The 27600-nt window shown below is 37.4% G+C and overlaps 1 protein-coding gene across 2 annotated transcripts; it reads left to right on the forward strand.

The window, feature by feature from the left end:
* LOC139726020 (L-lactate dehydrogenase-like) lies at window positions 1-27251 on the forward strand. 2 transcript variants are annotated; one of them, XM_071637101.1, is made up of 9 exons: window positions 1-139; window positions 4877-5037; window positions 6082-6199; window positions 12801-12911; window positions 15003-15239; window positions 15668-15785; window positions 20800-20923; window positions 21889-22092; window positions 26715-27251. In XM_071637101.1, exons 2-8 carry the CDS (start codon window positions 4909-4911, stop codon window positions 22066-22068), a joined length of 1017 nt encoding a protein of 338 aa, XP_071493202.1. In that variant the 5' UTR covers window positions 1-139; window positions 4877-4908; the 3' UTR covers window positions 22069-22092; window positions 26715-27251. The 2 variants fall into 2 exon arrangements, with proteins under 2 accessions (XP_071493202.1, XP_071493201.1); XM_071637100.1 differs by having other exon boundaries at window positions 21889-22064.
* Window positions 27252-27600: the final 349 nt, after the last annotated feature.

Here is a 27600-nt window from a genome sequence, read left to right on the forward strand (position 1 = left end):
TAGGTAAAGGCCAGTGGACCACGAAGTGCCGAGAAACTCCTAATGATATGTAGCTGTCATTATGGATTCAGCTCGGCAAATTGAGTAGCTAGGGAAACGCTGTGCTCCATTCTTGCAGGGGGAGAATCACTTTATTCGAGTAAGTAATCACTTGAATGTCACAGTGTAGCATCAACGATTACCATAAGTTCATTTTACTCTTTCCAATCACTGCTGCCGTTCGTTTTCAGAGCCGCAACAACGTTGGTCGTGTGCACCGAAACTGCTCCGTGGCCGGTCGTCTGGGTGTGGGTGCCCCCAGCCCTGCACTCCTGTCGGTCGCGCGAGCTTTGTTTGCCACACGATCCAAGGGACGAGGTCACTTCAAAGCAAATCTGTTTATACAGTCTACAGCTTGCATTTCATTTGACATGTAGAGTTCGGCTAGCTCCGCTGAATATTCTTGGGGACTCGGCCCGGCTCAAGACACTTGTAAATGTATCACATAAAGTTCAAGTAGACTCTAGAAAGGTGTCTAGATCAAACACAGGACACATTTTGTAGCTCAACCATGGCATTAGAAACTGCGACCGGGGTTAGCCCGGCCCAGCCAGAGCCGTGCGGAAGCTTCTGTACAGTTACAGGCCAGGGCCGGGCTGTGTGTAAACTCTTGTTTGCGGCAGGGTGCCTATTTGTGGCAGAGGGAGTTTCATTCATCTATAAAACAGCTAAATTAAAGGAGTATATTAATGAACATCATGTGTGCTTAGTCCCACTGCAGAACCCAAGCAGGAGTTACTCGCAAGTGTTGTGCATTATGGGAAGTGACACCTCATAGACATAGGCCTAGACCTAGTTATGGTTGGGTCCTTTTTTCAATGAAGGGCTTCTGCTACAAATGGTCTTTTTACCCTGTACAAAGCCTGCTGCAAACAGGTTGTTTACTCTAGGAGTCTAGTTGCACATTTTGTAGATCTATTAACCAAATTGATGCAATGCCTTATAGCAGGGCTCCACACTAACTTTTTTGTTTGGTGGCCCGATGGGGCCACCAAAATCCTCAATTTCAAAGTTTTGGTGGCCCAAGAGAAAAATTTGGTGGCCTGAAAAAAAAAACAATTAAAAACATTAAAAGTCCTGTTTTTTTTAATGAGTCAAATATTTAAGTTTTATCATAGTAAGAACTGGAAGTTGGACATACATTGTATCTTCTCATAAATAAACCTCAACAAAGTCGCAACACTCGCTCTCAGGCACTCATTTAGTCCTTTTTATCCATCCTTTAAACAAATTTAACTGCTAATTTACGGCGCAAAAAGTTACAAATTTTATGTTACAAATTTTGGGTGGCCCGAGGCGGGCCATCAAATTTGCCCTTTTTAAATATTTGGTGGCCCGACTTTCATTTTTGGTGGCCCCGGGCCACCGTTAGTGTCGAGCCCTGCTTATAGAGTCAAATACCGGTACCCAATATGCGGCAGGGTGCCTTTTTCTGGCAGGGGCACTTTCATTCATCAATAAAACAGCTAATGAACATCATGTGTGCTTAGTCCCACTTTAGAACACAACATGCAGGAGTTACTCGCAAGTGTTATGGGAAGTGACACACGACTGGGCCTTTTCATCAATGAATGAAATGGCCCTTGCCGCAAACAGGGTATTTTACTTGTGTTAAGTTGTATATCAACTGTGAGGTATTTGAAATTTTACTGACCTAAAATAGTAGGTCACAGATAAATAGCGACTAAGTAAGCCAGTGTCCATGTACGTAACTTACTATACCTCACTTAAAACTTCATAAACTGGAACTCTGTATGATTTTTTTTTCTTCTCTTACTTCAACACATTGCTGCATGCTGACACTAATAGTAATAGGATGACAGGACCAGGTTCCCTGTAAATCTTACTGAGTGTGTGAGTGTGAGGACAATCAGCATGATGGACTGTCTGTGGATGTGATGATGATAGTGGCTTTACAGTACTTGGATTACTTCTCTTGGTAGTCTAGTAGATGCTAAGGTCTAGTCTCGTCTTAATATTCAGCTATTGATAAATTTTATCTTGCTCTAAAATATGGGAAGACTTCCATATGACTCCTCCCCCTTCACTAAGTTTGCCATACCAGTGTTATGCATACACTCTACACTGCCCTGCCCTTGTTACACATGGATGCTCACACACAAGCACATTTGATTTTATGAAATAGCAAGTGGTGGGGATGGTGGGCCATTAGTTGCAGGGACACAAGGAAGTCTGGCACTAATAGGCTTTTGAATCCCTGGATGTCAATATCTCAAAATTGCAAACCCAAAATACACCAAAATCACAGAATATAGGGCCTACCTTCTGGCTCTATTTTTTTTTCTATCATTCGTGTAAATTTGATCCAAATCAGTTTTCAGGAAGCTAATGTATCAACATAGATCAATCTACTTTACTACTCATACATTAATATAAGTTGACACTGAAAACAACTCACTCTTCACTTTGTGCTTTGTGAGCCTCTAAAGTAGTGATGACAACAGTGTACACTGCCTGGTGTAGTGTATTAAAAAAAAAACAACAACTATGTATAGCATATTGATGCTGTGCCAGATCCACATCTATGTAACAGTATTTATGTTTTCTGGTGGAAATAGCAGTTTATCCTGTAATTTCGTAGTGATAATAAGTCTGTCAAAACTAGTCTTGACATCAGACACAAAATATTTAATACTTTTTGTTTTTATATCAATATGAATTAGATCCTTTTTGTGTTTGAGTCTGATTTGCTGTCCTTTGCGCATATACCTACCAGGATTTGTATATTTGTTGATAAAATGTATGATGATCAACTTGAAACAAATGGGGAAAGACAATGATTTGAAGTGAAAGTACTTCCTCTGAAGAGAGATTAGTGTAACAGTTAATGACATTTAAAAAAAAAAATCATTTATCCATCGATATGTTTTTGTTTGTTGTTGTGTCGTGCATTTGGTATCAACATTGTGATTAGACAGTCCTGTACAGATGCTACACTGTTTTATTTTCATTTTGTGTATGTAACATTTTTGCTCATTGTTGAAACTTAACTGTAAAATGTGGGCAGATATCTGAATTCACTTTTCATCTAGGTGATTTTCTTTGCCACTTGTGAACAAGTATTGAAAACTTCACATTTTATCAGAAAACAAAATGAAATTGCATGGGGGGGGGGGGGGGATACATGTAGGAGGATTTTACATAACGTGCCTATTATTGTGTTATTACGTAAATCAACCTCTACCACGAACATAAAAAAGGAAGAATTGCGCTTTTAGAAGAGTGTTTATGTAAAGTTTAAGATTTGATGAGAAGCACTGTAAGCCATTGCCTTTTAGTGAGTGCTGTGTAGTGCAAGGAGCACCATACATCCGGTGTACCTGTGATAATGTTTGCGCATATTGTGCAGTGTACATACCACACAAGCTGTTTGTGTGCCTCAATAATCTTGGAGCACATACAATAATGTACAGTACGAAGCAATGTACTCAGTGTAGTGTTCTCGACATTTGTAGTTGAAAGTGCACATACATGTGATGTATGAATCCTAATGAGCATGATGTTAAGGGCAGAGTTATCTATTCGCACATCTATGACTGCAGAGTTGCCCATGTGACCTGACGCCAATCAATCATTGTGGTTACAACATGTCACAGTCGAGGCATATGCAACCCATGCCGTTGTAATGTTACCTCTTTTTCCTCACTCTATAAAATCTCCACCCGTTTGGAGAGGCATACAGCTGCATTCGTGTACACATTGTATCTGTTTATTGTTCTTGGATATACTGTACAGGTACTGTATTACTTGTAGCTACATCCATAAGTTGGGCTATTTGTTGCACACTATTTTAGCTGTTCCAGCTGATAGGCTTAAAGGTAAAACATAGTTCTCAGAAGAGCTCAAAATTTTTCTTGCACCATTAGGAATTTGCTTGCAATATATAGCAAAATTATCTACCAAGAAAATTGTCTGGCTGAAGCATTTTGCGAGGATATTGACTTGTTTCAACTGGAGTACAGCATTTTGACGTCAAAAAGTATAACTGTAACATGATTTAGATCAGAATACTCAACTTCATTTCTGGAAGTGCTCTTCCCATTCAGTGGTGGGAAGGTAGAACAATTTGTGATGATCTATTGTGCCTTAGCAGTGGCAGTCCTCAACAAGCTGCATGCATTTCACTCTCATGCAGAAAATCGATGGATAATGTTGTGTGGCCTGATTTGTTGATAATATATTTGGTAATCAATTATGTAACATTACATAGCAGCCACTATCGCATGTTTTCGATTTGCAATGCTGTCGATGTACCTTTTTGGCTAATATTTCACATTTTTGTGGTTACCCAACTGAAGTTGTGTCATCACTGTGTTATTTCACACTTTTCTTATGCATGTGTCCACTTTATAGCACTGTAGGCATATATTTAGAGCATTTTATTTATTTAGAGCAGTTTAGAGAATGGGGCATATGGAAACCATGCTTTTACATTTCATGAGCTACAATTGTACAAACATGCCATGCTGTGACATGCAATGTACAATGTGTCATACAAGATGCCAGTGTTGCACATTCTGTTGACCATTGAAATGTTTCAAAATGTATCTTTCACGTTTCTTCACTGACTTTGATTCCTCTTGTTTCAAGTCAAAGGGCTGATTGATAATTTGCTGATTGCCCACATGGCAACATCAAAACTATTTCACTCTCCTGTGAATAAAGTCTGTTTTCAGTGTTCCTGTACCATAGCAACACTTTTTTATAAGCTTTAAAGACAATGCTCAAAAGATGTTTGATTTAGTTTTTTAAGTGAATGTCTTATTGTAAACAAACCAACAAACACAAACTTTATGACCATGCTTTCTCTGTCTAGATCTTCATAAAAGCGTCAAGCCCTACCCAAAGATGTCCACCATCGCGAGTAAACTGATGGACATGGTGGCCGACCAGCTTGATGAAAGCTCCCCCACCAAAGTGACGGTGGTGGGGGTGGGTCAGGTTGGCATGGCGTGTGCGTACAGCATCATGACACAGGTATGATATTAATTTATTGTGATATGATGTCTTGATGGTTGGTGGTAAGAGGATAGGGGAGAGATTAGATGATATGTTTGCTCAAATGATCCACATTGACAGACATACTGACTGCTGACTGACTGACTTGCTAACTCACTGAATGACTGACTGACTCGAATGAATGAATGAATTCAAATGAAAATGAGTGAATAAATTCAAATTCAAATGAATGAATGAATAAATAAATGAATGAATGAATGAATCCAAATGAATGAATCCAAATGAATGAATATGAATGAATGAACAAACAAGCAGACAACTGAATGGACGACTGAATGAGGTAATGGCTTGATTGACCAAAAAAAAAAAAAAAATCATAATACATATTTTCAGTAAAGCTATGACTGCATGTACGTCATTTCATAAAGCCTACATTTAAGGGCTTAAATGGCCAGTGGCAAAAATTTACTGTTTATAGCCCTGTGACCTCAAAGTCATATTTACCCATAGGGTCTTGAATTGGCTTTATACCAATGACTGTCTATCATAACTACAAAAGAAAATATCCTGTTATAACTTGATACTTCATGGAACTGCCATTGCGTCTGTCTGGTTCATGTAGATCTCCTTGGTAACTCCTACTGCAATTTATCATAAAAGGCTGTTGGATTGTCCAGTGATACACTTAATAGAATTTTTGTCTGTGAAAAAGGATATTTGAAAAAGGATATTTTAGGGGAAAGGATATGACTTTTTCTTTTTGGTCAAGAGGGATTGACAGCTCTGATTCATCGATCATGCAAACTGCCGTGGTTACACCATGGCTGCTGATTTTAGTGTGACAGCAGCAATAGATTAGGAGGAAATGATAGAATAGCTACAAGTATACTTTGCAGATTCAGCCAAAATTATGAGAATAAAAAAAAAACATGAATTCCAGCATTTGCCGTAAACATGAAAGATTAAGATAAGGTACATGTATTCACCAGGCAATTGTAACATCCATGACGTTGAATATATATCATGTCTTCTTTTTCATGTTTCATTCATTCCCACAAACAGAACATTGCCAGTGAGATTGCACTGGTAGATGTATTGGAAGACAAGCTAAAGGGCGAGGTGTACGACATGCAACATGGGCTGGCGTTCGTCAAAGGCTGTGCCGTGAAAGGCGATACGGGTACGCCAATTTTTGACATTTGATTCACTTGCGGGTAGTCTATGTGGTTCAGACTTTGGATGAGTTGCGACTCTGCTTAATGCAGAGAATCAGACATAATTGACTACTGTTCAGCATTTTATACTGTGTAATGGTGAAGTATAAACATGCATGTGTTCACTGCCTTATCTGTCATGCATGTATGTGCAAACTTAAGTTAAATAATCCTGCAGGTACACTGTATTGTGCTTGATACAGTATAGGTCAGTGGGTGGTGTCATTATGGTTTGAATAGATAATATCCACATCGAATAAAAAATGACAGTTGGGTATGCATCATGCCTACCACATGAACTTTCCTCTTTGTCAACCCATCCCTTATGGGGAAACAGGTGTGCCACATCTCGATCGTATGGGAAACTACAATATCTCAAAATGAAGAGATTGCTGTCATTTTGAGCATGTCTATTTTTATGTAGCCACTCGTGAGATGGTACAACGTGTTAACATATCATGTGCTCCATAGAAACTGAATGTTGCCTGCAGGCATTATGCTAAGTAGGCCAGGGAGGCAACATTTCAGCGCATGATGAGCAGGCCGGCCAATCGCTCTCTAATGCACAATGCAGGTGGCTGCCAATTTAGCTCGTCCCTGGATCTTTGATCAGGTCGAATGTAAGCCTGCCATCCGCGGTCCAGAAGAACTGGGTGGGAGCAAAGCCTTCCCAGTCTATTCCAACTGACTGCTTCCATGAGATGTTTAAGCAGACACATTAATGAGGCAGGCTCTTTCAGTAGAGATGTCTATGTGGTATGCAGGCCAGACATGTTGCCCATACGGTCCTTGTGCTGGGGTAAATGTCAAAGCCATCATGCACTAGGGACATATTTGAATGTGCAAGCTAAATGTGACAGAGATGTGGCCTCTTGAAATGTGTATGTGTGTTGGTGAGCTGTAACAATGGTATGGATGTGTGTGTGTACATTGTAAGAGGTACAGTCTTGAAATAAAAAAGTAAAAAACAAAACAAAAACAAAAACAAAAACAAAAACAAAACAAAAAGTAAACAAAACAAACAAATGAATTATCTAAAATCTGCTTCAATTATATGTTTTAGTGTGTGTGTTTGAATATAAGTCCGGGAATGAAAATTAAATTCTGTGGGAAATAGCAGTATTATGTTAAATACAGTGTATGTCATTGTTCAATTGATGACATTGAAAATCTGTGATGAAACTTGATGTCACACATTGCTAGACATGCTTAAGCATGAACTGCTCATATTTGAGTTAATTTTCAATAAGAGAGATAAATGTACCAAAGGACTTTATGTTTTCTGTTGTTTATAACTTTAAAGGGACTGTACAGGACTGGTTGAGGTGGGGATTCATGTTTTGAACATTCCTAAGTGAGATAATGAGAAACCTCTTATGAAATGTGAAAGAGCATGTAATTTCAAGAAGGATTCAACATTTATTTGATGAAAATTGGTTTTCAAATGGCTGAGATATCCAAAAAAGTGATAATAATAAAAGGCGACAGGCCACACCTTTTACTAGGATCTCTTTGTTGCACATTGTTTTTGAATATCTCAGCCATTTCAAAACCGATTCTCAGCAAAGAAACTTTTGATACCCCTTAGAATTACATGCTCTTTGACATCTCACAGAGTGGTTTCTGAATATCTCGCAAAACGTTAAAAGCTAAATCAATCCTCACCTCGACCAGAACTGTACACACCCTTTAACCAACACTTTTAAGAAATAATGGAAGGCAGTAAATTACACATTTTTGTTTATTTCTTTATGTTTTGTTTTTTTTATGCCTCCGCCACGAAGTGGTGCCGGAGGCATTATGTTTTCGGGTTGTCCGTCCGTCCGTCCGTGCGTCCGTCCATCCGTGCGTCCGTCCGCATTCGTTTACGCGATAACTTGAGTAATATTGACTGGAATTTTGCCAAACTTGGTCCAAGTATAAAGTATGATGGGGCAATTACTTGATTAGATTTTGGGCGAATCGGCCAAAGGTCAAAGGTCAAGGTCAAATCATGAAATTGTATTTGTTTACGCGATAACTCAAGACTGGATTGAGCAAATTTCACCAGACTTTGTCCCAGGGTGATGTATGATGAGACAATTACTTGATTAGTTTTTTAGTGAATCGAACAGAGGTCATAGGTCAAAGAGCAAGGTCAAATCCTAAAATTTATGTGTTTATGTGATAACTCAAAACTGGATGAAGCAGCTTTCACCACACTTGGTCCAAGGATGATGTATGATGGGCAATTAGTTGAGTAGATTTTAGTGACATTGGCAAGAGGTCAAAGGTCAAAAGGTCAAGGTCAAATGCTAAAAATGTTGCTATTTCCCCCATATCTATGCAATGCCCAAAGGTATTTTCTTGAAACTTAGTGTAGACATGTACTACTGCGTAAAGATTCTCCATAGAGAGTTTCATGTCATAAGGTCAAAGGTCAAAAGGTCAAAAGTTAGGTGAAATGTTACAGTTTCACTTTTCTCGCAAATGGTTTGATGTATTTTCATGGAACTTGGTACATACGCGTGGACTGACTGGCAGGGATTATCTAGGGAATTTAGGGGTCATGGGTCAAGAGTAATCAGGGGTCAAAGGTCAAGGTCAACTCCTCAAAATTTTACTATTTCCCTCATATGCTAGTATATGCAATGCTTGCATTATTGTCCCCGCCGAACGAGTTCGAGCAGGGGACTATGAAACGGGCTCCGTACGTGTGTGTGTCCGTGTGTCCGTCTGTGTGTCCGTCCATGTGTGCGTCCGTGTGTGATCAAAATCTTCAATTTGCTACTTCTCTGTCATTAATGAGCCAATTTTGATTCTGTTTGCTTTATATGATAGCACTACATGGGAGCTTTGAAACTTCTACACAGAATTTTAGTCGTGACCTTTGACCTTGATCTTTGACCTATATTGTACATTTTGCTACAAAATGCTACTCCTTCGCCATTTCAAACCCGATTTCGATTCCGTTTGCTTTATGTGATGGCACTAGGTGAGGGCTTCAAAACTTCTACACAGAATTTTGACCTTTGAAGTCTTTGACCTTTGACCTTGATCTTTGACCTATATTGTACATTTTGCTACAAAATGCTACTCCTTCGCCATTTCAAACCCGATTTCGATTCCGTTTGCTTTATGTGATGGCACTAGGTGAGGGCTTCAAAACTTCTACACAGAATTTTGACCTTTGAAGTCTTTGACCTTTGACCTTGATTTTTGACCCATATTGTACATTGGCTACAAAATGCTACTCCTTCGCCATTTCTACCCCAATTTCGATTCCGTTTGCTTTATGTGATGGCACTAGGTGAGGGCTTCAAAACTTCTACACACAATTTTGACCTTTGACTTCTTTGACCTTTGACCTTGATTTTTGACCTGTATTGTACATTTTGCTACAAAATGCTACTCCTTCGCCTTTTCTTACCCGATTTCGATTCCGTTTGCTTTATGTGATGGCACTAGGTGAGGGCTTCAAAACTTCTACACACAATTTTGACCTTTGACTTCTTTGACCTTTGACCTTGATTTTTGACCTGTATTGTACATTTTGCTACAAAATGCTACTCCTTCCCCATTTCTAACCCGATTTCGATTCCGTTTGCTTTATGTGATGGCACTAGGTGAGGGCTTCAAAACTTCTACACAGAATTTTGACCTTTGACTTCTTTGACCTTTGACCTTAATTTTTGACCTACATTTTGTCGTACATTTTGCTACAAAATGCTACTCCTTCGCCAATTCTAACCCGATTTCAATTCCGTTAGCTTTATGTGATGGCACTAGGTGAGCGCTTCAAAACTTCTACACAGAATTTTGACCTTTGACTTCTTTGACCTTTGACCTTGATTTTTGACCTATATTGTACGTTTTGCTACAAAATGCTACTTCCGGCGGGGACATATATTACGCACCGCGTAATTTCTACTTTTCCTTGTTAGTTTTAAAACTTAATATAATTACCTAATGGAGATTCTCTGGGAAATTTCCAGCCAGAAGGTCAAAGGTTAAGGGTCAAATGCCAGGTTTAAATGCAAAAAAAAATCTATTTTGTACTGTAATTACACTCTTTCTTCATACCTTGAGAATTACGCAATGCATAAACTTATAAAAGGGTCGGTCAGAAGTCAAGTAAAAATCCTCAATTCCCCAAATATGTGTAACTGCACTCTTGGACAATTACAGCAAACCCAGTTCAAGGAAAGTGAACGTTCAAGATATTTCTGACAAACCTGTCATTTCAGTATTTTGCCAGTTATGTGAAACTGTCATCACACATTGTAAAGACATTGTACTATACACCTATTGGGAGAATCATGCATTATGGCGGAGGCATCAGTCGCTATATCAGTCGCCATAGCGACAGTTCTAGTTTTTACTGGAAGCACTTAATTGCAGTGAGGAAGTATTTCTTGTGCAGAGCATATCACAACATGATCAGGAATGTGTACTTTAATACAGGCAGCTTAGTAGTGGCAGTTTCCTTTCATTGTGGTGAAATTGTGTTATTACTGAACAGGAAAACTATATAAAGGTCTACAGATGGAATTTTGTGTCCTGAATTTTCACTTTGTTCTAAAAAGAATTTTGTTGAAATAACCATGCTTGCTATAACAGGAGTGCATTGTATGTATATCATGAGTTTAAAAAGCTCACTTGAGCTGATCAAGAAAGTTTGTGAAGCCACACAACATCCAGGTCATTCAACTTGCAAACCCCACAAGAACTTAAATAATTGATTGGCTAGGAAACAGGAATTCATTTTAATGCCTTACCAAGTACTGGAGGGGATATGGATGACTCAAAGTAAAAAAAACACACTCACACACGCACAAACAAAACAAAACAGATGTTGTGTATGTCTCCCCTGGTTCATTACATCACATCCTTGTACTCCCAGTATGAAAGTGAATGCTGCTTTATGGTGTCGCTGATACTTCTGTCCTAGAAACTTAACACCACTGTTTACTCATAGTAGTGCCTTCCAGACGTGTACACACAGTTCCTGTGTCCTGGTTTCTAATCCGTATAGAATGGATGAGTTTGAGGGAGTGGGAATAGAGGTCATTGTCATTCTTTGTAACTGATTTTTGTAAATGTGATCACATTAGCTATTCAAATTGACCATTCTGAAATAATGTATTTTAATGAAGGTAACAACAGCAACAACGAAAGGACTCCTGAATGCAATTATCAATTTCTTCACTTTATCTTTATGTACATGCCATAGTGCGAGAAGATATTGGGAATTGAAAAGATATTAGAAATCAGAAATTTTGGAAATTCAAAATACTACCATACCATTAAGTACAAGTAGTAAGCTCCTAAGTGCACAGACAGTCTTCCAAGTTTCAGTCAAAACACAACATTTCTTTAGAATCAAATTCACTGACCTGTTATATCTGTTTAAAGGTACATCATTTAGTGAATAGTATATGATCTAGGTGCTACGTTTGTTAAAGGAACATTTCACATCAGAAAAGGCTTAGAAGCTCATAAAGAAATACAAAAAAGAAAAAAAAAACATTAACAGTAATATCTCAGAATGTAGTCAAATAGGTAAATCTAAGAGATTAGAATGTTTTTTTCCACTGCTCCACTGCTCTACATCTTAAATTTAAATCTTGTAAAAATTTATGACAGGCCAAAGATAAATGCTGCCTTTTAAAGATATTCATCATCATTTTGTGTCTGAGGGAAGTGTAACTGTAGACGTTATTAGCATGGACCATGGTAGTGTATTGTAGGATACCAGGAAGTTATGAACCAGTAGCTTACTTAGCACATACATGTAGCAGATTACAGTACAGTGGACCTATTATGTAAGTGGTGTGTCTTGAAATGTACCTTGGTGATTATTAGCTCAGACTTTGGATCACACACTTTCTTCCTGCCCAATCACGGTGCTGGTTAAGCAGGTCTGGTAGCATAGTCCCCCCCTCCCCCCCCCCCCCCCCCCCACCAAAAAAAAAGGAAAAAAATCAACTTGTATTTCAATAAGATCGGCTATAATCTATCTGACTATCCATAGAGGTCTTTGCATCCTTCCATTGTTTTTTTTATATAACGTGTTTTACCTATGTCGCAGAAAAAGAAAATATATATATATTCATGTGTTTTCCAAATATGTTGTTTCATCCTTCCTCTAAAAAAATCTCATTATGCGTGTATGTAAAGATTTAATATCTCAGTCTTGAAATCATACCAAACTTACTAATTGATTTGTAAAAATGATTGGATGTGAAAGTGGATACATACCATCAACGATAAATACTGTATACGTCATATATTTAGCTAGTCTCATTTCTCACAAATCGTGGACTTTCCAACAATTCTATAAGAGGTTAAATTTACTGTCATGGAGTACAGCAGGGGATGGAGAAATGTGTGTGTGCACGCGGCATGCATGTGGGGGTCAGAGTTTATATTATTTATATTCACATGTTTTAGAATTTGCTAAATAGCACCATACTTGTGAAATTCGTGGAAATAAAAACCGGCAAAATATATGGCATAGTATACAGCCCTGTTTTGTTGAATAGGATTCTTTCATGTATTTCATCTCATGTTTTTGTCGTTCTGTAGATTACAAGGTGACAGCCGGATCCAGGTTGTGCATCATCACAGCTGGAGCTAGGCAGAGGGACGGAGAGAGCAGGCTGAACCTTGTCCAGAGGAACGTCAAAATATTTGAAGGTTTGGATGGATCCACGTACAACCCTTTATGAGACTGTGCACTTCACAGTGACTTGCCAAATTCTGAAGCATTTGGTAGATTCACACCTGAATTTAGCTCTTTGCAATCCAGTAAAACCCATTTCAATATAACAATGCAGTGTGCCATGAAGCCACTTACCTGCTAGCCCAGGGCCCTGTTGCATAATAGTTGAGATTAGACGTAAGTCAGAAAATCAAACAGAAGTTTCTGTGTTTGATTTCATGACTTATGTTTGATCATAGCTTTTTATGCAACATGGCCCGGGGCAACTAAACTGCCCTTTGGGGGCATGTGACACAATGATAATAATAATAATAATAATAATAATAATAATAATAATAATAATAATAATAATAATAATAATAATAATAATAATAATAATAATAATGATAATAATAATAATAATAATAACAGTAATAATAATAATAATAATAGCATGCAACAGTTGCCCAAATGTCCCATTTTGACAAGTTTTGAGGAATATCTTGCAATATCCTGCACTTTGACATTGCTGAAGGAAGGCTGTGTGATCAGAAAAGGAAATGAGAAAATTAGGTTGTCAGTATTCATTTGACTATTTGTCTTGTGGCAATTTGCTTATTGACAAAAAAAGGCACACCACTACAAATGTGCTGATTTATTAACAAAGCACTGTAGGCCTATACTTTCGTATGTAAGATTGGAGTTCATTCTGGTTTCTTTATCCAATGCCTTGTATAGGATGTACAAGTGAATGTAAGTTAACGATTGTTAGCTCATTCCTAATTCCATTTTTCTTTCGCCAAATCCAGTTTGCTTATTGCGCTGTATATGGCTCAAGTAAGTGTATTTTACATGTTGAGCAAAAACCCAAAGAAACCCACATAAGTTGGCACAGACAGTACTGCAATCTAGATTATAGTGAGGGAGAGAGGTTTGCTGTAACACCATGTGTGTATGTAGTCCTTTGCAGGGGAAGAAGAAGAGCCTAGAAAGACGATGGTTGAGGAGTGAAATGAATTGGGGAGAGTGTAAGGTAGACAAATAGTGACAAATAGGATTTAAGTGCACTGCAGAAAAGGTAGTAAAAAGATTGGAGCCAGATCTTCAGTCCCACACCCTGGGATTGTAGAACCATGAAGACACAAGCCGGATCTATTGTCCCATAGTCGAGGATTTTAGAGCTCAGCAGAAGAAGGGGTTAAAGCATTGATATTGGAGCCAGATCTTTAGTCCCATATCCTGGGATTTGAGTTAGTAGGGTACAAGGATTTAGCCATGAAGACAGCACCCAGATGTGAGATCTATCTACCTTATTGTGAAAACTATGATGACTTTGTATCATATTTGATATAACCGTTAATGAGTCTTGAAACTTTGCACCAGGAGGAAACTGTTTGGAGAATTTTTTCCCTAGAGCTTTGATTATTGGCTTCTCTGTTGTGAGACCAATGTGATAGGGTTTTGTCCTGTGAACAGAACAAAACAAAAACAATTAACAAAAACCCTTCAGGAAGTAGCCTATATGTGGAAGCTCTTTCTGCTCTTCATGAAATCTAATCTATTGATGGCAGGTACCATCATGATTGCTGATTAAGATTTGGTGAGAAAAGCAAACAGCTTTTCAATTTCCTGGAGGTTGTTGTTTCTTTCTGAAGCTAGAAGCCTAATCCAGGAACTTGGAAGGAAAATTGACAGTGTGACGACTGTAAGTTTGATGATGTGCTTTTGTGTGGCTGTTGACTTTTGGATGTAATGACTTATGAGTCTTTGTACAAGCCGTAGGATAAATGACAGCCTGAATATGTATGATCACAGTCAGTGACATTGATGATGCATATTATGTAGGCCCTGTATAGGAGCCGGACAGCCAAGACGACATTCACTGGGATCAAAACCAACAAGTGATCCCCTCCATTGTACAACAAGTGTTTTGTATACCATTACAATGTCATGGATCACAACATCTTTGTCGATGTACAACTGATGAGATATAACGTGCAAACGTGATATCAAATCTGTAGAAAATGTATCTGTTTTTTTTTTTGTCCAGCACCATTTATTTGTGTTTTTTTTCCTCGCTTTCTCAGGAATTGTACCCAACTTGGTGAGGTACAGCCCCAACACTGTCCTGCTAGTGGTGTCCAACCCTGTGGACATTCTCACCTATGTGACGTGGAAGCTGAGCGGACTGCCGGCAAACCGCGTCATAGGGAGTGGCACGAACCTGGACACTGCCAGGTTCCGCTTCCTGCTGGGCGAGAAACTTGGCATAGCGGCCTCAAGTGTCCATGGATACATTGTTGGCGAACATGGAGACTCAAGTGGTTAGTGTCACCTTTCATTATCATCTCCATTGCACACACACAAAAAAAAATTTCTAATTTGACCACAGGCACTTTTTAGAAAGATATGGAAATATTCCACCTTCTGCACATCACTCAGTGTCATGTTTGATCTGATATTGTTTGATTAATTGCACAAGATTTTGTTATTAAAATTATGGATAATCATAATACATGCTAATAGTTCAAGGGCAATATCACAGTAGAGAGCAGACATAAAATCACATATATTGACGCTGTTGTAAATTTGTTTGAATCTTTCCATTCCAATTGTTGTTTATTTTTGTTTTGAGACTAAAGTGTCACAGAGTTTGATGCAAGATTATAATATAGAGCACAGCACACCAGGCATTTATTTGTTTTTATTTTTTATTGATTTATTGACTTATTGTTCCTTTTTTTTGTGCCAGTTGCCTGCTGGTCAGGTACAACTATCGCAGGGGTCAACCTCAAAGAGCTTGACCCAGACATTGGCACACCCAAAGACAAGGAAAGCATGCAGAAAGTTCACAAGGAGGTTGTTGAGAGGTAAGGCAAAATTTCCATATGTCGTTTTCCATGTGAAGTTGTCCATATTATATTGATGTACCATCACCCCGTTCCTGTGACCAGTCTTCAAAGTTTGCCAAAATCATCCTGCCAACCACTCTGTATGAAAAATGTTGGTGTCCCTTGTCATACATGCATAACATTACTCATGATATACACAGTTGTAATACTGGAAGCTGTTATATTTAGAATATGTGGCCAGTCACCCTTTTTAACCTGATGAAGTTGTAGACCTTAGAAGCTGAGGAAAACAAAAATGCAAAACTAGGTTATTTGAGGTGGAAAATATGAAAAATAAGATTTTTTCTTTAGTAATCCAAGGTTTATTTGGTGAGTGAAACTTTCCAGGACGAGTGTTGTGGATCAAGAGTTTTATGACGGCACCCCTGTCTTCTAGCTATAGTCTACTCTATTCCTCTCCAACTCCACTATTATTAGTTTTACTCAAAACTACTTTGGAGCAAAGATAAGATGCCCCTTTCTTCTCAACTTCCCACTGTTCTATCCTCTTTCACTGCCACTCCTCTACAAAGTTCTTTTTAGAACTATTTACTCCACTACTTAAGGCCTCTCTACCCCGACACTATGTTAGTTCCACTTGGAAGTAATTCACAACAGACAGGTAGCCTCCCCCCTTTCATATTTTATCTAACATTGCTCCTCTTTAGGGCTCTTTTCAGAACTCCCTGCCACAACTTCTTGTCACCCCTTCCTTAAAGAAGTGCTTTAACAAAGTTCATCTCATTTGAAAAAGCTGAATGTTAGTAGATATGCATTATTTTTTATAATTGTAACAATGATGGAACCTATTTTTGTGAGCAAATTCAACATATTTTAAACAAATGCCTTTTACTTTAATGATGTGATCATACTTCTGGCTGTGTATGCTAATTATAAAAGCCCAATGTCTGACATGCTTGACGTAATCTCAACTTCAATCTCAATCTCTCCAAAACCCTATCATATTTGTTTGGCTAGGATTCTTATGGGTTTATTGTCAGATCGTGTTAACATAGTGAGACAAATTGTATGTTTTAATGAAAAGATTTAGAATGTATAGATAATCCAAATACAAGGTTACAGTGGTACATGCACTCTTCTTCTGGCGATTGATACTCACTTCTCAGGCTTCCGTGGTGGCTTGTCACATATTCTTCCTTTGCTCTGTTCATGGGATTTTGTGCATGGGCAGCAAGTCCTCCATTTTGAATCCCATAGAGACTGCTATGTTTTTCAATTGCTTACCATTTGCAGATTTCCAAGTCGCTGTGGATATAGCATTTATATGTACCCATCAGTTTACTCATTTCTACTCCAAAAATGTTGATTTGTTTCAGCAAGCAATCTCCAACATTTCATTTGCTTTGATATATCTTGTCATTTGCTGTAATAAATCTTGTCATTTGTGTGCATAGACATGATGACCATTGATTTGTATGACATCCTATTGTGACATTTTTTTTTTTCCAGGGGGTGGGGTAATGGAAAGATACACTGTGACCTGCAAAATGATGCATGAAACAAAGTGAAGGCAAAAAAAAAAGAAAAAAGAAAAGGAAATCTGAAACATGATATTAGAAGTACGGTTGTTGAAAAACAGAATGGTTTTTGTTCAATAGTAGGCATTCATAATACAAAAGCATAGTTTTTTTTTCTATGTGTATGCTATTCTAAGTCATGATCCAACAATGCAAGTTTTCTTCATTTTCCTTTCAAAACATCAAAATTGTTTTGCTATGTAGTCTTGTTTTCAATTGTTTGTCATTTGTACCTCAAGTGATACCGAAAAATCGCTTGATGGCATTCTTCAATCCGTGAAGAACAGGTTTGTGTTTTTCATTCTTGCCAAAAAATACCATCTGGCCTCTTTTTTTTTTTCACCCATATCATACTACCATCATATTGTGCGGCACTTCTTTTAGTCGTTGTTCATTCAAATATTGATTTTACTTCTTCTTTTTTATTTTGTATGCATCATCGTTTGTCATTCTGTCAAAAGTGTGTGTGTGTTTTCAGTGCTCTTATTGTTTGCCGGTGATGTAAAACTCTTTCAGCGTGCATGGCCTAGGATTGTGTTTCAGTGCTATGTTTCACACTGATCCCATTATGTGCATTTCTTTAAAGCATATATATACAGTGTACCAAGAATTCAATTGTAAGCTTATGTTTGTGGTAAATAATATTGTAAGTATGCATAGATACATTGTATGTGTAAAAAGAGAAAAGCAAACAAAAAATACATTCCCAATATAACTAGTGTTAAGTTATTGAGTGGATATGCATTACAAAAATTGTGTGCTAAATATTAACCTAGATGCTTTCAAAGTTCTGTAAATGAAAAAAAGAAATAAGAAAAGAAGACAGGTGCAAATCTGCAAACTAACCCTTATTGTGTGGAATTGCTCACTTAATTGTGTGGTTTTGAACTGACCAAAATATGAGCATATCTTGTATACAAGATTTTATAGGAAGCCTTGGCACACACACACACACACGCACACACACATGAAAACGGACAGACAGAGACATAAACACAGACACGGCCACACATCCAGACATAGACACTGGTACAGACACATGCACACAGACTCGACAACACAAACACACAGTACTATAAAACCAGAAATGTTTACATGCATTCTGATTTTATGAATTTCCCGAGAGCCAAGATTTGCGAAATTCAAATGCATGCGAAAGTTCTTGTCTACACTATATGCATTGAATGCCACTGGCAATTCATGAAATTTTCATGCCGCGAAAAAGGCAGTCCGCTCCAATTTGTTAAGATTTCATGCCATAAATATATCTTGCTTTACAGTATACTGTAAAACGAGGAATGTTCGCGTGCATTTTAATTTCGTGAATTTTGTGAGAGCCAAGATTTGTGAAAATCAAAGTGCATGTGAAAGTTCTTGTCTACACTACATGTATATGCACTGAATTTTAGAGGCAACTCACAAAAATTTCATGCTGCAAAAATATAATGTTTTATAGTACACAAATCAGTGCTGCACATTGGCACTGGTTCAATGATCCCTGCCCGCTAAAAGTCACTGTCGGACCCGTCACTTTTTCAGGAATGGACCAGTAAAAAGTGAAAAAACTGGGTACCTACTGGTCCGATAGACGACAGGTCGGACCAGTAGAAAATAGGGTTAGTGTGCAGCCCTACACAAATACACTCACAGACACAAACTAACATTCATATTCTGTAAAGTGGATATTTTTGCATGAGTAATTGTTCGTGCTTGGCTGGGTAAGATGAGTTTCGTGTATTTTTTATTCCCTTGAATCAAAACATCAACTACGCAAGCATACGGCATGCAAAAATATTACTGTGTTTGTATTTTCACGCTAGTTTTTGGTTGTGCGAAATGCACAAAAATTTCAACACTACAAAAATTTCCACTTTTACACTACATGTACAGCTGTACCTGTATACTAAAGTGTACCTAGTAAGATCCAATCCACGTTTCATAAGTTCGATTGCTTTCATACGTGTATGAGTTTATTTACTGATTGCATCTAAGTCATGGGAATGCAGTTGGATTATTTGCTGAGCATTATGAATTTCCTTTTATAATGTTTTGTTTTTCATACAGGCAACTATGGTGAACATGTTATATGTTTCAATTTAATATTGACCTCATCCCATTCAATTCAGTTACATGCAGTTTGTAGTCTACTTTTCTTAGACAACTCAGAATACATGTACACTCAATTTCTGTCATTTGATGCATATGCACATGAGAAAATGATTCTTTGCCAAGCCTTTGCTTTATTCACAGACTAAAATATTTATATTTTTTGTCTGACTTTTCTCTTTTTGTCAAGTGTTTGACAGTATATGCAACATTTCCTGCATGGGAATAGCACTAGTTTTTACCCTTAATTGCAATGGAACCTTGCAGAAAGATTTTAGTGTAGGCCGATTGCATTTTGAATTTGTCCAAAAATGATCCCAGTTATTACATTTTATGTTTCTTACCTGCACACTGTGGTATGCACTTGCTCAGTTTATTACAGCATGTATAAGTACATGTATGATCAACTTGCACGTTGAGGCATACTTACAGGTTACAGTAGTTTAGATTTCATTAGACTTTAGAAATTGCTATGTGCTTCTCGATATGAATGGATATGCCACTACTGCTTACATGTAATCATGCACTCACTGATAAATGCTACTGCCAGGTGTGTAATGTCTTTAGAAATATTTTATAAGATAATCTCCGAAATGACTGGCTTTTATATGAAGAGATCTTCCTTCTCATATGGGATTTCTTTCAAAGATTTAAAGGACAAGTTCACCTTCATAAACATAAGGATTGAGAGAATGTAGCAATATTAGTAGAACACATCATTGAAAGTTTGAGGAAAATCAGACAATCCGTTCAAAAGTTATGAATTTTCGAAGTTTTTGTGCAGTAACCGCTGGATGAGAAGACTATTGCAGAGTATGAATAACTTGGATGTCACATGCGTACAACAATACAAGGAAAATATAAAGAGAATTTCACAAAATTCCATCTTTTCAAAAAAGTACACATTCCCCTGACTCGTAACTGACAAATGTTATGGGTAATATTATTCCCCCTGCCTTTAGAAAGAGTCAAGTCAAGTGCTCTTTTATTATGCGAAAAAAGTGAAAATATATTGAATTTTCTTTTACATTTTCTTTATACTGTTGTACGCATATGAGTCACAAGCTGTAGTAGTCTCCTCATCCAGCGGTTCCAACACAAAAATTTTAAAAATTCATAACTTTTGCATCGATTGTCCAATTTTCCTCAAACTTTCACTGATGTGTTCTACTAGTATTGTTGCATTCTCTCAATCCTTATGTTTATGAAGGTGAACTTGTCCTTTAAGGAGCTTACTCTTTTATTTGTTATTAAGAGGTTGGGGCCATGATGATCTAACTCTGCCTGTTATCTTGTCAACATGATTCTGTTTAGATTGAGTTGGGTTGTGTCTTTTTTTGTTCACTCAGTGCGTATGAAATCATCAAGTTGAAGGGTTACACTTCGTGGGCCATTGGACTCAGCTGTGCATCCCTGGCCTCAGCCGTCCTACGCAACCAGAAGGGGGTCTTTGCCGTGTCCACGGTGGCAAAGGTGACTTCATTTTTATGTCATTTAATTCATTTCCAACAATTCAAAACATTTGCATACACATTATAGCACAATGTCAATACAATGTAATAATGAAGAAAAATACATGAAATTAACAATACTAAGCATCACAGATGAAATTGAATTAAGATTAAAGTCGCAAGAAATGGAGGAGACTTGCTGAAAAGCCAAGGTTATAATTTGTAGTCACCTTGTGGAAAATATAACTATGTAACATCAAGGACGTAGTATGCTTTAGTGATCTTTGCCATTTATTTTGCCAATCAAAGATTCGTAATGGAAAATCATTCATTGAAGGAGGTGTAATGAACTCAATTCTTTGTGTTGATCAGAGGTACAAAACTCCATGGGTCGACCAGTCTCCAAATTAAAGCATCTCCCACGTTTACTATGCTGCTGCATAACTTTTTGTCTGTTTTCCAACTTTAAGATAAATTAATCTCACAATAAATCAGTGTTATCAGTCTTAGATCATTACTGAAGTCTGATCAGTTTTATTGAGAATTATCTCCAAAACTGCTGAAAATAAGAGAGTGCTGTGAATTTTCTTTATGTAAGAGACTCGAAGTTTAAGTAAAGAAAAAAGTAATGAAAAGAGAAACAGAAACCTTGTACTACTGTAAAAGTGGTAATTTTCGCACTTTTGACATATTGTGCTAGGCCTGATAAGATAAATTTCGAGTTTTTTTTAAATTCCACAGATGATATATAAATGAGGCATTCCATGTAACAGGGAAACAATTCGCTTGCTTCTATACTTGCACTACTTCCATGTTGCGCAAAATGTGTGAAAATTTCCTCTTTTACAGGATATGATATTGGTCATTTGTACAGCACAAAGACTAACCTTAAGCAATACACCTGTGTGGGACGCATTGATGCTTAATAGGTGTCATTGTGCATGTCATAAATGTTCCTAATTTCTTCCTTCCACCACCAATTATCAGGGTTACCATGGCATCCAGCATCCCGTGTTTCTGAGTCTTCCCTGTGTGCTGGGCCAGGATGGCATCTCTCACGTCATCAAGCAGAACCTGAACACCAAGGAGCAGGCGCAGCTCCAGGAGAGCGCCAACACGCTGTGGGACATTGCCAAATCCCTGGATCTCAAGGAACCGTCGAAGTAAGGGGCTCCCTCTATCGCAGACAAGGTCAATAACCCGGCCAAATTATAGTATTATTCATATGTGCTTGTGCTTGCGTGTATCAAAGCTGTAGTGCTTTCACTGCAGCTACTTTTCTCTTTTTCGAGCACAGTTTTGGATGGTGTTGTCCCTGTTTTCCAGATAAAATGTCATTGTTCGGTATTCGTATGCATGATCCGATCAGCATGTCGGCTTTGGACATTGTAATGCTCTGTGGTTTCTTTTTTGTCAGTGAAACTGTTACTCTTGTGAACACTTTGGTGACCTTGTATCACAAAACATAATAAAAAGTCACCACGTGAGATTTTTGGTTATGATAAGTCTGAGAGAAGTTAAAACAATTTTAACTTTTGAATGATGTGTAATGAAAAGCGCATTTTCCCAAGTAATGAAATATTTAATGTCAAAGAACATTCCAACCCTAAGGAATATCACTTTTGAGAAAAGGGCTGTAAAGCTATGGATCTATGTATTGAATGGCCACAATGGAAAGGAAAAGTTTGACTGTTAAGGATGGGGGAGTTGTAACATCGAGAAGTGTTTCTGTTGGCATGGCTTAATATCATAGGAGTCAATCCATGAGTGGTTCATGTTTGAGGGCAGTATTCTTTTAAATCCTCTTCGCTTTCAGCCATCATCAAATACTCCAGCTTCAAATTTTTAATTTCCATTTCTGTTTGAAATTGCTTTCTTTGTGTTGCTTTCTTCCATGTTCTTTTGGTTTGCTGGATCTTCCTTGTATCAAAATTTTGCTTGCTTGTCAACTGTCATAATCAACTATTTGTTTTGTCTGCAAAATTTACAACTGGTTTCATTTTGTGTATGTGTTGTTTCAAAGAGATTTACACTTACACGTTTCCCCTCCTCCTCCCCTCCTCCCCATATCACCAGTTAAGTATTAGATTTTGAACAGTCTCTTGTGCTTCAAGGTTTTGGAGTAAGTTTTTATATTGGTTTTTATTTCAGTTCATTACCAATACGCATTTATTGAAAGGGAATTATTACTTTTTTCAATGCAGTAAATAGAATTGTTAATCCATCCAAATCTATTTAATTTCAGTGTGAAATATTCAATTTTCTCGAAATGTCTGTACTCAGATTAAGTTTTCCTGGAAAAGTATTTTGATCTAAATCAAATCAATCATAAGTCCAATGTTCGCTTTCTTGTTCCCTTTTTGTATGTGTGTTGACTAACATTTAAACTGGCTGTATTCTTTTACACTCTGTTTCACTTGGCCTAGAAGTGCGAGGATGCTACTGTACATTGGCTAGGCTCTCTTATCATGGGCTTACTTCTTTCTGATTGGCTGTAGGGGACAATGGAGCTTGCTTATGAATATTTGTGCCATAGCTAACCTTTCGCCTCTCTTCATCACGCAGAAAATCCACAAATTTTGCTTTGTTTTCTTTTTCGACATGCATTCATGTTCTATTCTTTGTGTTGTATACACTGATCTAAAGTCTCAACATGCTGACTTCTGTATGTGCAGTGCAGTGTGGTATTGGTTCTGGTTGCCACATACTGTCTGAAAATTTCAAAAGACGATAGTGTTGAGATATTGTCACTCTAATAGAGAAGCTTGCAAGTATAATCAATGAAACAGCTGAATGTGTATGTAAGTAGCTGCTGTTAAGTTTTCTTCTTTTTTTTTCGTAGTGGGGAACAAATTATGGAACTTGAATTTGAATGTGAAGCACATACATTGTGTGCTTGTGAACACAAGATTGCTGAATTACCAATTTTCATCACACTTACACAATTGTTTCTGAAGAAAGTCATGTAAGCAGTGCAAAAAGATCACTGCATACAGCAGCAAAATCGATCCACACATTTTATTTCCTGCACATAACAGAACAGCTGGGTTTTACTTTCTTTCTTTACAACCACCTCTGTTTTAATATCTGTCTCTGTGTTTTCCTACAAAGTACATTGTTTGTTTTTTGTGTCAGCAACTTTGTCTTCTTACATTGCAGTAAATAAACTGTAAGCACTTGATGTCATGTCAATGTTTTATTGATGTTATGGTTGTGTGAACGACACAGGTTGTATATTTTGTGTGAAATTTTCCAAATACAGGGTAAAACAGAGAAGGAATGTCCTTCAGGTGTGGGAATAGAATGTACTGTCACTTTAAGGATTTGGTTTACAGTATTTTTGTACCTCTGATGAATTCTACGTATGAATTCATCTTCAAGCAAAGCTGTAATGTATGATAAATTTCGAGAGGAGATCATCCCAATCTGTATGGTACATGTATATGGTAGTGATTTTTAGAGGCAATCTGTTCTATTCATTTCTGTATGTTTTTAAGAGACACATTACCTCGTAGTAGTAACACACGTCACATGCTGCACTTGATTACATGCTGCAGCTTTTTTAGAATTGGCAAAATATTTAAGTTATGCTTGTTTCCTCAGTGTCACACCACTAAAACAAGAGTGATTACAGTGCGTAAAGCGGTATCAATGACAAATAATGGTTATTTATTTTTGTGATATTACTGTAGTCAAAGTAGGAAGATTTGATGATGTATGTGTATGCACTTTTAATCTTGTTTATAGCATGCTTTCAGTTTAGGTTTTCTCAGTTGAGCTAAGGGTAACTGTAGACAATTTTACCATCTGTAGTGGCCATGTGCTTTATGGTGTTCCATGCCGCAAAAGAGTTGACCAAAGATTTGTACTTTAATATTTCTATGTATGAAAAAAAGCTCTATTAAAATATTTCCAAGATTTATGGAACAATGTATCCTTTGGGTCTTTTCATACATGTGTTGGTATCATGTTAATTATGTTGGTTATGTGTCAGCTTACAAGACTAGATTGTTTTCCATAAATCCATATAAGAATAATGATCTTGTGATTTGAATGCTTCTTAGTAGTGGAAATATTCATGTGTCATATGTACATGTATGTATGCTTGTTACTGTTGGTGAACTTGGAAGAGTAATGTTAAGGTCATAGAATTCTATACAGTCTTTGTTTACAGTTTGTAAGCATGCACTCCGTAATTTTATGCCATCGCTTTTAATACTCAGTACCCATCAATGTAGACAGAAAAAACAACAGTTGTATTTTCAAGAATGCAAGCGTTAATCATATTTTGCATGTGAACAGTATTGAGACTCAAATACAACTGTAAGCAATGAGCTACATTTAATAGTAGCATTCATTGAAATGATATATTTTGGATATGTTTTTAAGTTTTCGTTTGATTTTTAGAATATGAAAGGCAAGCTGTTTCATATAACTCAACAATGATGTTCTATAGCTCTTCTCAAAGTTAACTACAGTTTTATGCCAAGGCAGTCAGAAGAAAACATTTTCACATTTGCAAAATCCAAAAGGGATATCTAACAAACTACACTTAAGCCAGCTCATGGTGAAAACTCTTGCAGTAATGCTCCACATCTGTCTTAGTTTAAAATGAGAATATCAAAGCGAGAAGTTCAATGTATTTCTTTAAGTGAATGGCTATTTGAAGACTCCACATGCGTCAAAAGAAAATCTAGAGAAGTGGTAGTTTAATATTTCACTTTTAGCTGGCTTGTACAGTTAATCTGACCCTCAGTGTCCATTCCATCTATGTCAGTAGGTGGACTTGAAGTTTTATGTTAAAAGTTACGTTACCAGTAGTGAAACATGCTGTTCTATGTGAATATCATCGCATTTTAATGTGGAAAGTTGCATTCTCACCCACCCCACTCTGGAAAGACAGTGAATTGTTCAGTCATGTATTCAGGATAAAACACTGCAACCCTCTGTGTTGTGTAATTTAAAAAACAAAAGAAAAGAAAAGAAGAAGAAGATGAAAATACTGCTTGCATAATCTCTTTTGATACTTGTAACTACAAAAGTTCAATAACATTCAACTCTCAGTGAATATCAGGTAAGCATCATTTTGTATAAATCCTGACAGCAGGGAAGAAATTCACTCTCAAGTACCACAAACACAGTATTTTGTCTTCAATTTTCAAAAAGTGACCAGGATTTGGATGGTTGATTTTGTTTATGCTGAAGGTACACTGTACATGAAAAGGAGTAGAATCTTAGCACTTTGTTGGATCAGTGGCAGAATTGTAACCAGGTGGTCAAAGGACTGTTAGTATGTTCCAGAAACACATAATCCGTACACTTTTGAGATTGGACTATAGGATATGTTAACAATATAGAGAAACTAGCCATGTGAGAAGAAATATTCCATACCAAAGGTGTACAAGAATGATAAGTTAATGGGATAATCAATGAGGCAAAAGCTTTAATACATGTTTACCAAACGATAGCGTAGTACAGTCGACTCCTGTTATGACGAAGTCCTCCGGACTAGCAGTTTCCTTTTATTATATCGAAATTTCCATATAACCTATAAACAAATAAACAATTTAGAAACAAAGAGCGGATAATGTTTGGACACAAATTTTTACTTTGTTGTAACTGGAATTTCGTTATAACTGTGTTCACCATAAAGGGAGTGCACTGCTGATCAAGAGTCAAGAATTTTCACAGATAAAAGTGTGTTGCTCATGTATTTGATTGCAATGAATTCACCATCAATTCATCAATTCCCAAACTCAGAAACGTCTTGAATCATTTATCAATATTTTGTATGCTTCCCCCCCCCCCCCCAGGTACTCCAACATGCTGATGGGCTGCTACCACCTGTTCATGTGGGCCATCATCGGACCCCTGGTGGCATTCCTGGCGGGCGACAAATAGCGCCCCCCTTTGTCCTAACCAGGAGATACAGATTGACGGCAGGCAGGAGAGCAGATGACCTCATTTCTTTGCCTTTAGGACCCAATTGTCATTTTGTAGGGAAGTGTATTAGTGTGTGTGTGTGTGTGTGTGTGTGTGCTAAAAAGAGTTTAAGAGGTGCTTAGGATACTGAAGACTCAGTGGCACAAATATGTACTACAGTATCTGAAGGATGAAAAATGTCGTAAGGATAGGCACCCACATCCTCTAAGGACCATCTCAAATGGTGAAGGACCTGTATATTTGTACAACCACTGGACTCAAATTGTATTTGCATTATCTCTGCATGTGAACATTTTGCTAGCAGGTCACCTTTAACTCCTGATCTTCCCAGAAGTAGTTGATGTATGAACAGCACAGCAAATGTTAGTGGTCATCAAATGTGATGTTAATTTGCAAGGCAGTGCTTACTTGTATAAGTTGATCTGCAATGTTAAAATGGAGTCACTACCTCTCCTGAGTTGTTGTTTTTTTCTTGATTATTATGTTCAAACTATGCATTATTTCTGCATAATCAGTAATGAATGGTAATACCATTAACGTTTGACTGTTGTTTTCTCTGTCTATCTCTGATTTTCAAATTGTGTAGGCCATCAACATCTTCTTATGCAGACACAAATTTAGCATGTGCAGTGATTGAGCAACATGTTTGAATACCATTACTGTAGTGTATGTGCAATACCAGTACACGGAATAGTGAGCAAAGTTAGTTCAAGTTCATGCTCACTATGTTTGCTCTTTTATTTTTCCTTTCTTTCC

Source organism: Diadema antillarum, unplaced genomic scaffold (assembly GCF_040938485.1).
Source record: "Diadema antillarum isolate AM-2024a unplaced genomic scaffold, OU_Dant_1.0 seq00000070_RagTag, whole genome shotgun sequence".
NCBI classification, from domain to species: Eukaryota; Metazoa; Echinodermata; class Echinoidea; order Diadematoida; family Diadematidae; genus Diadema; species Diadema antillarum.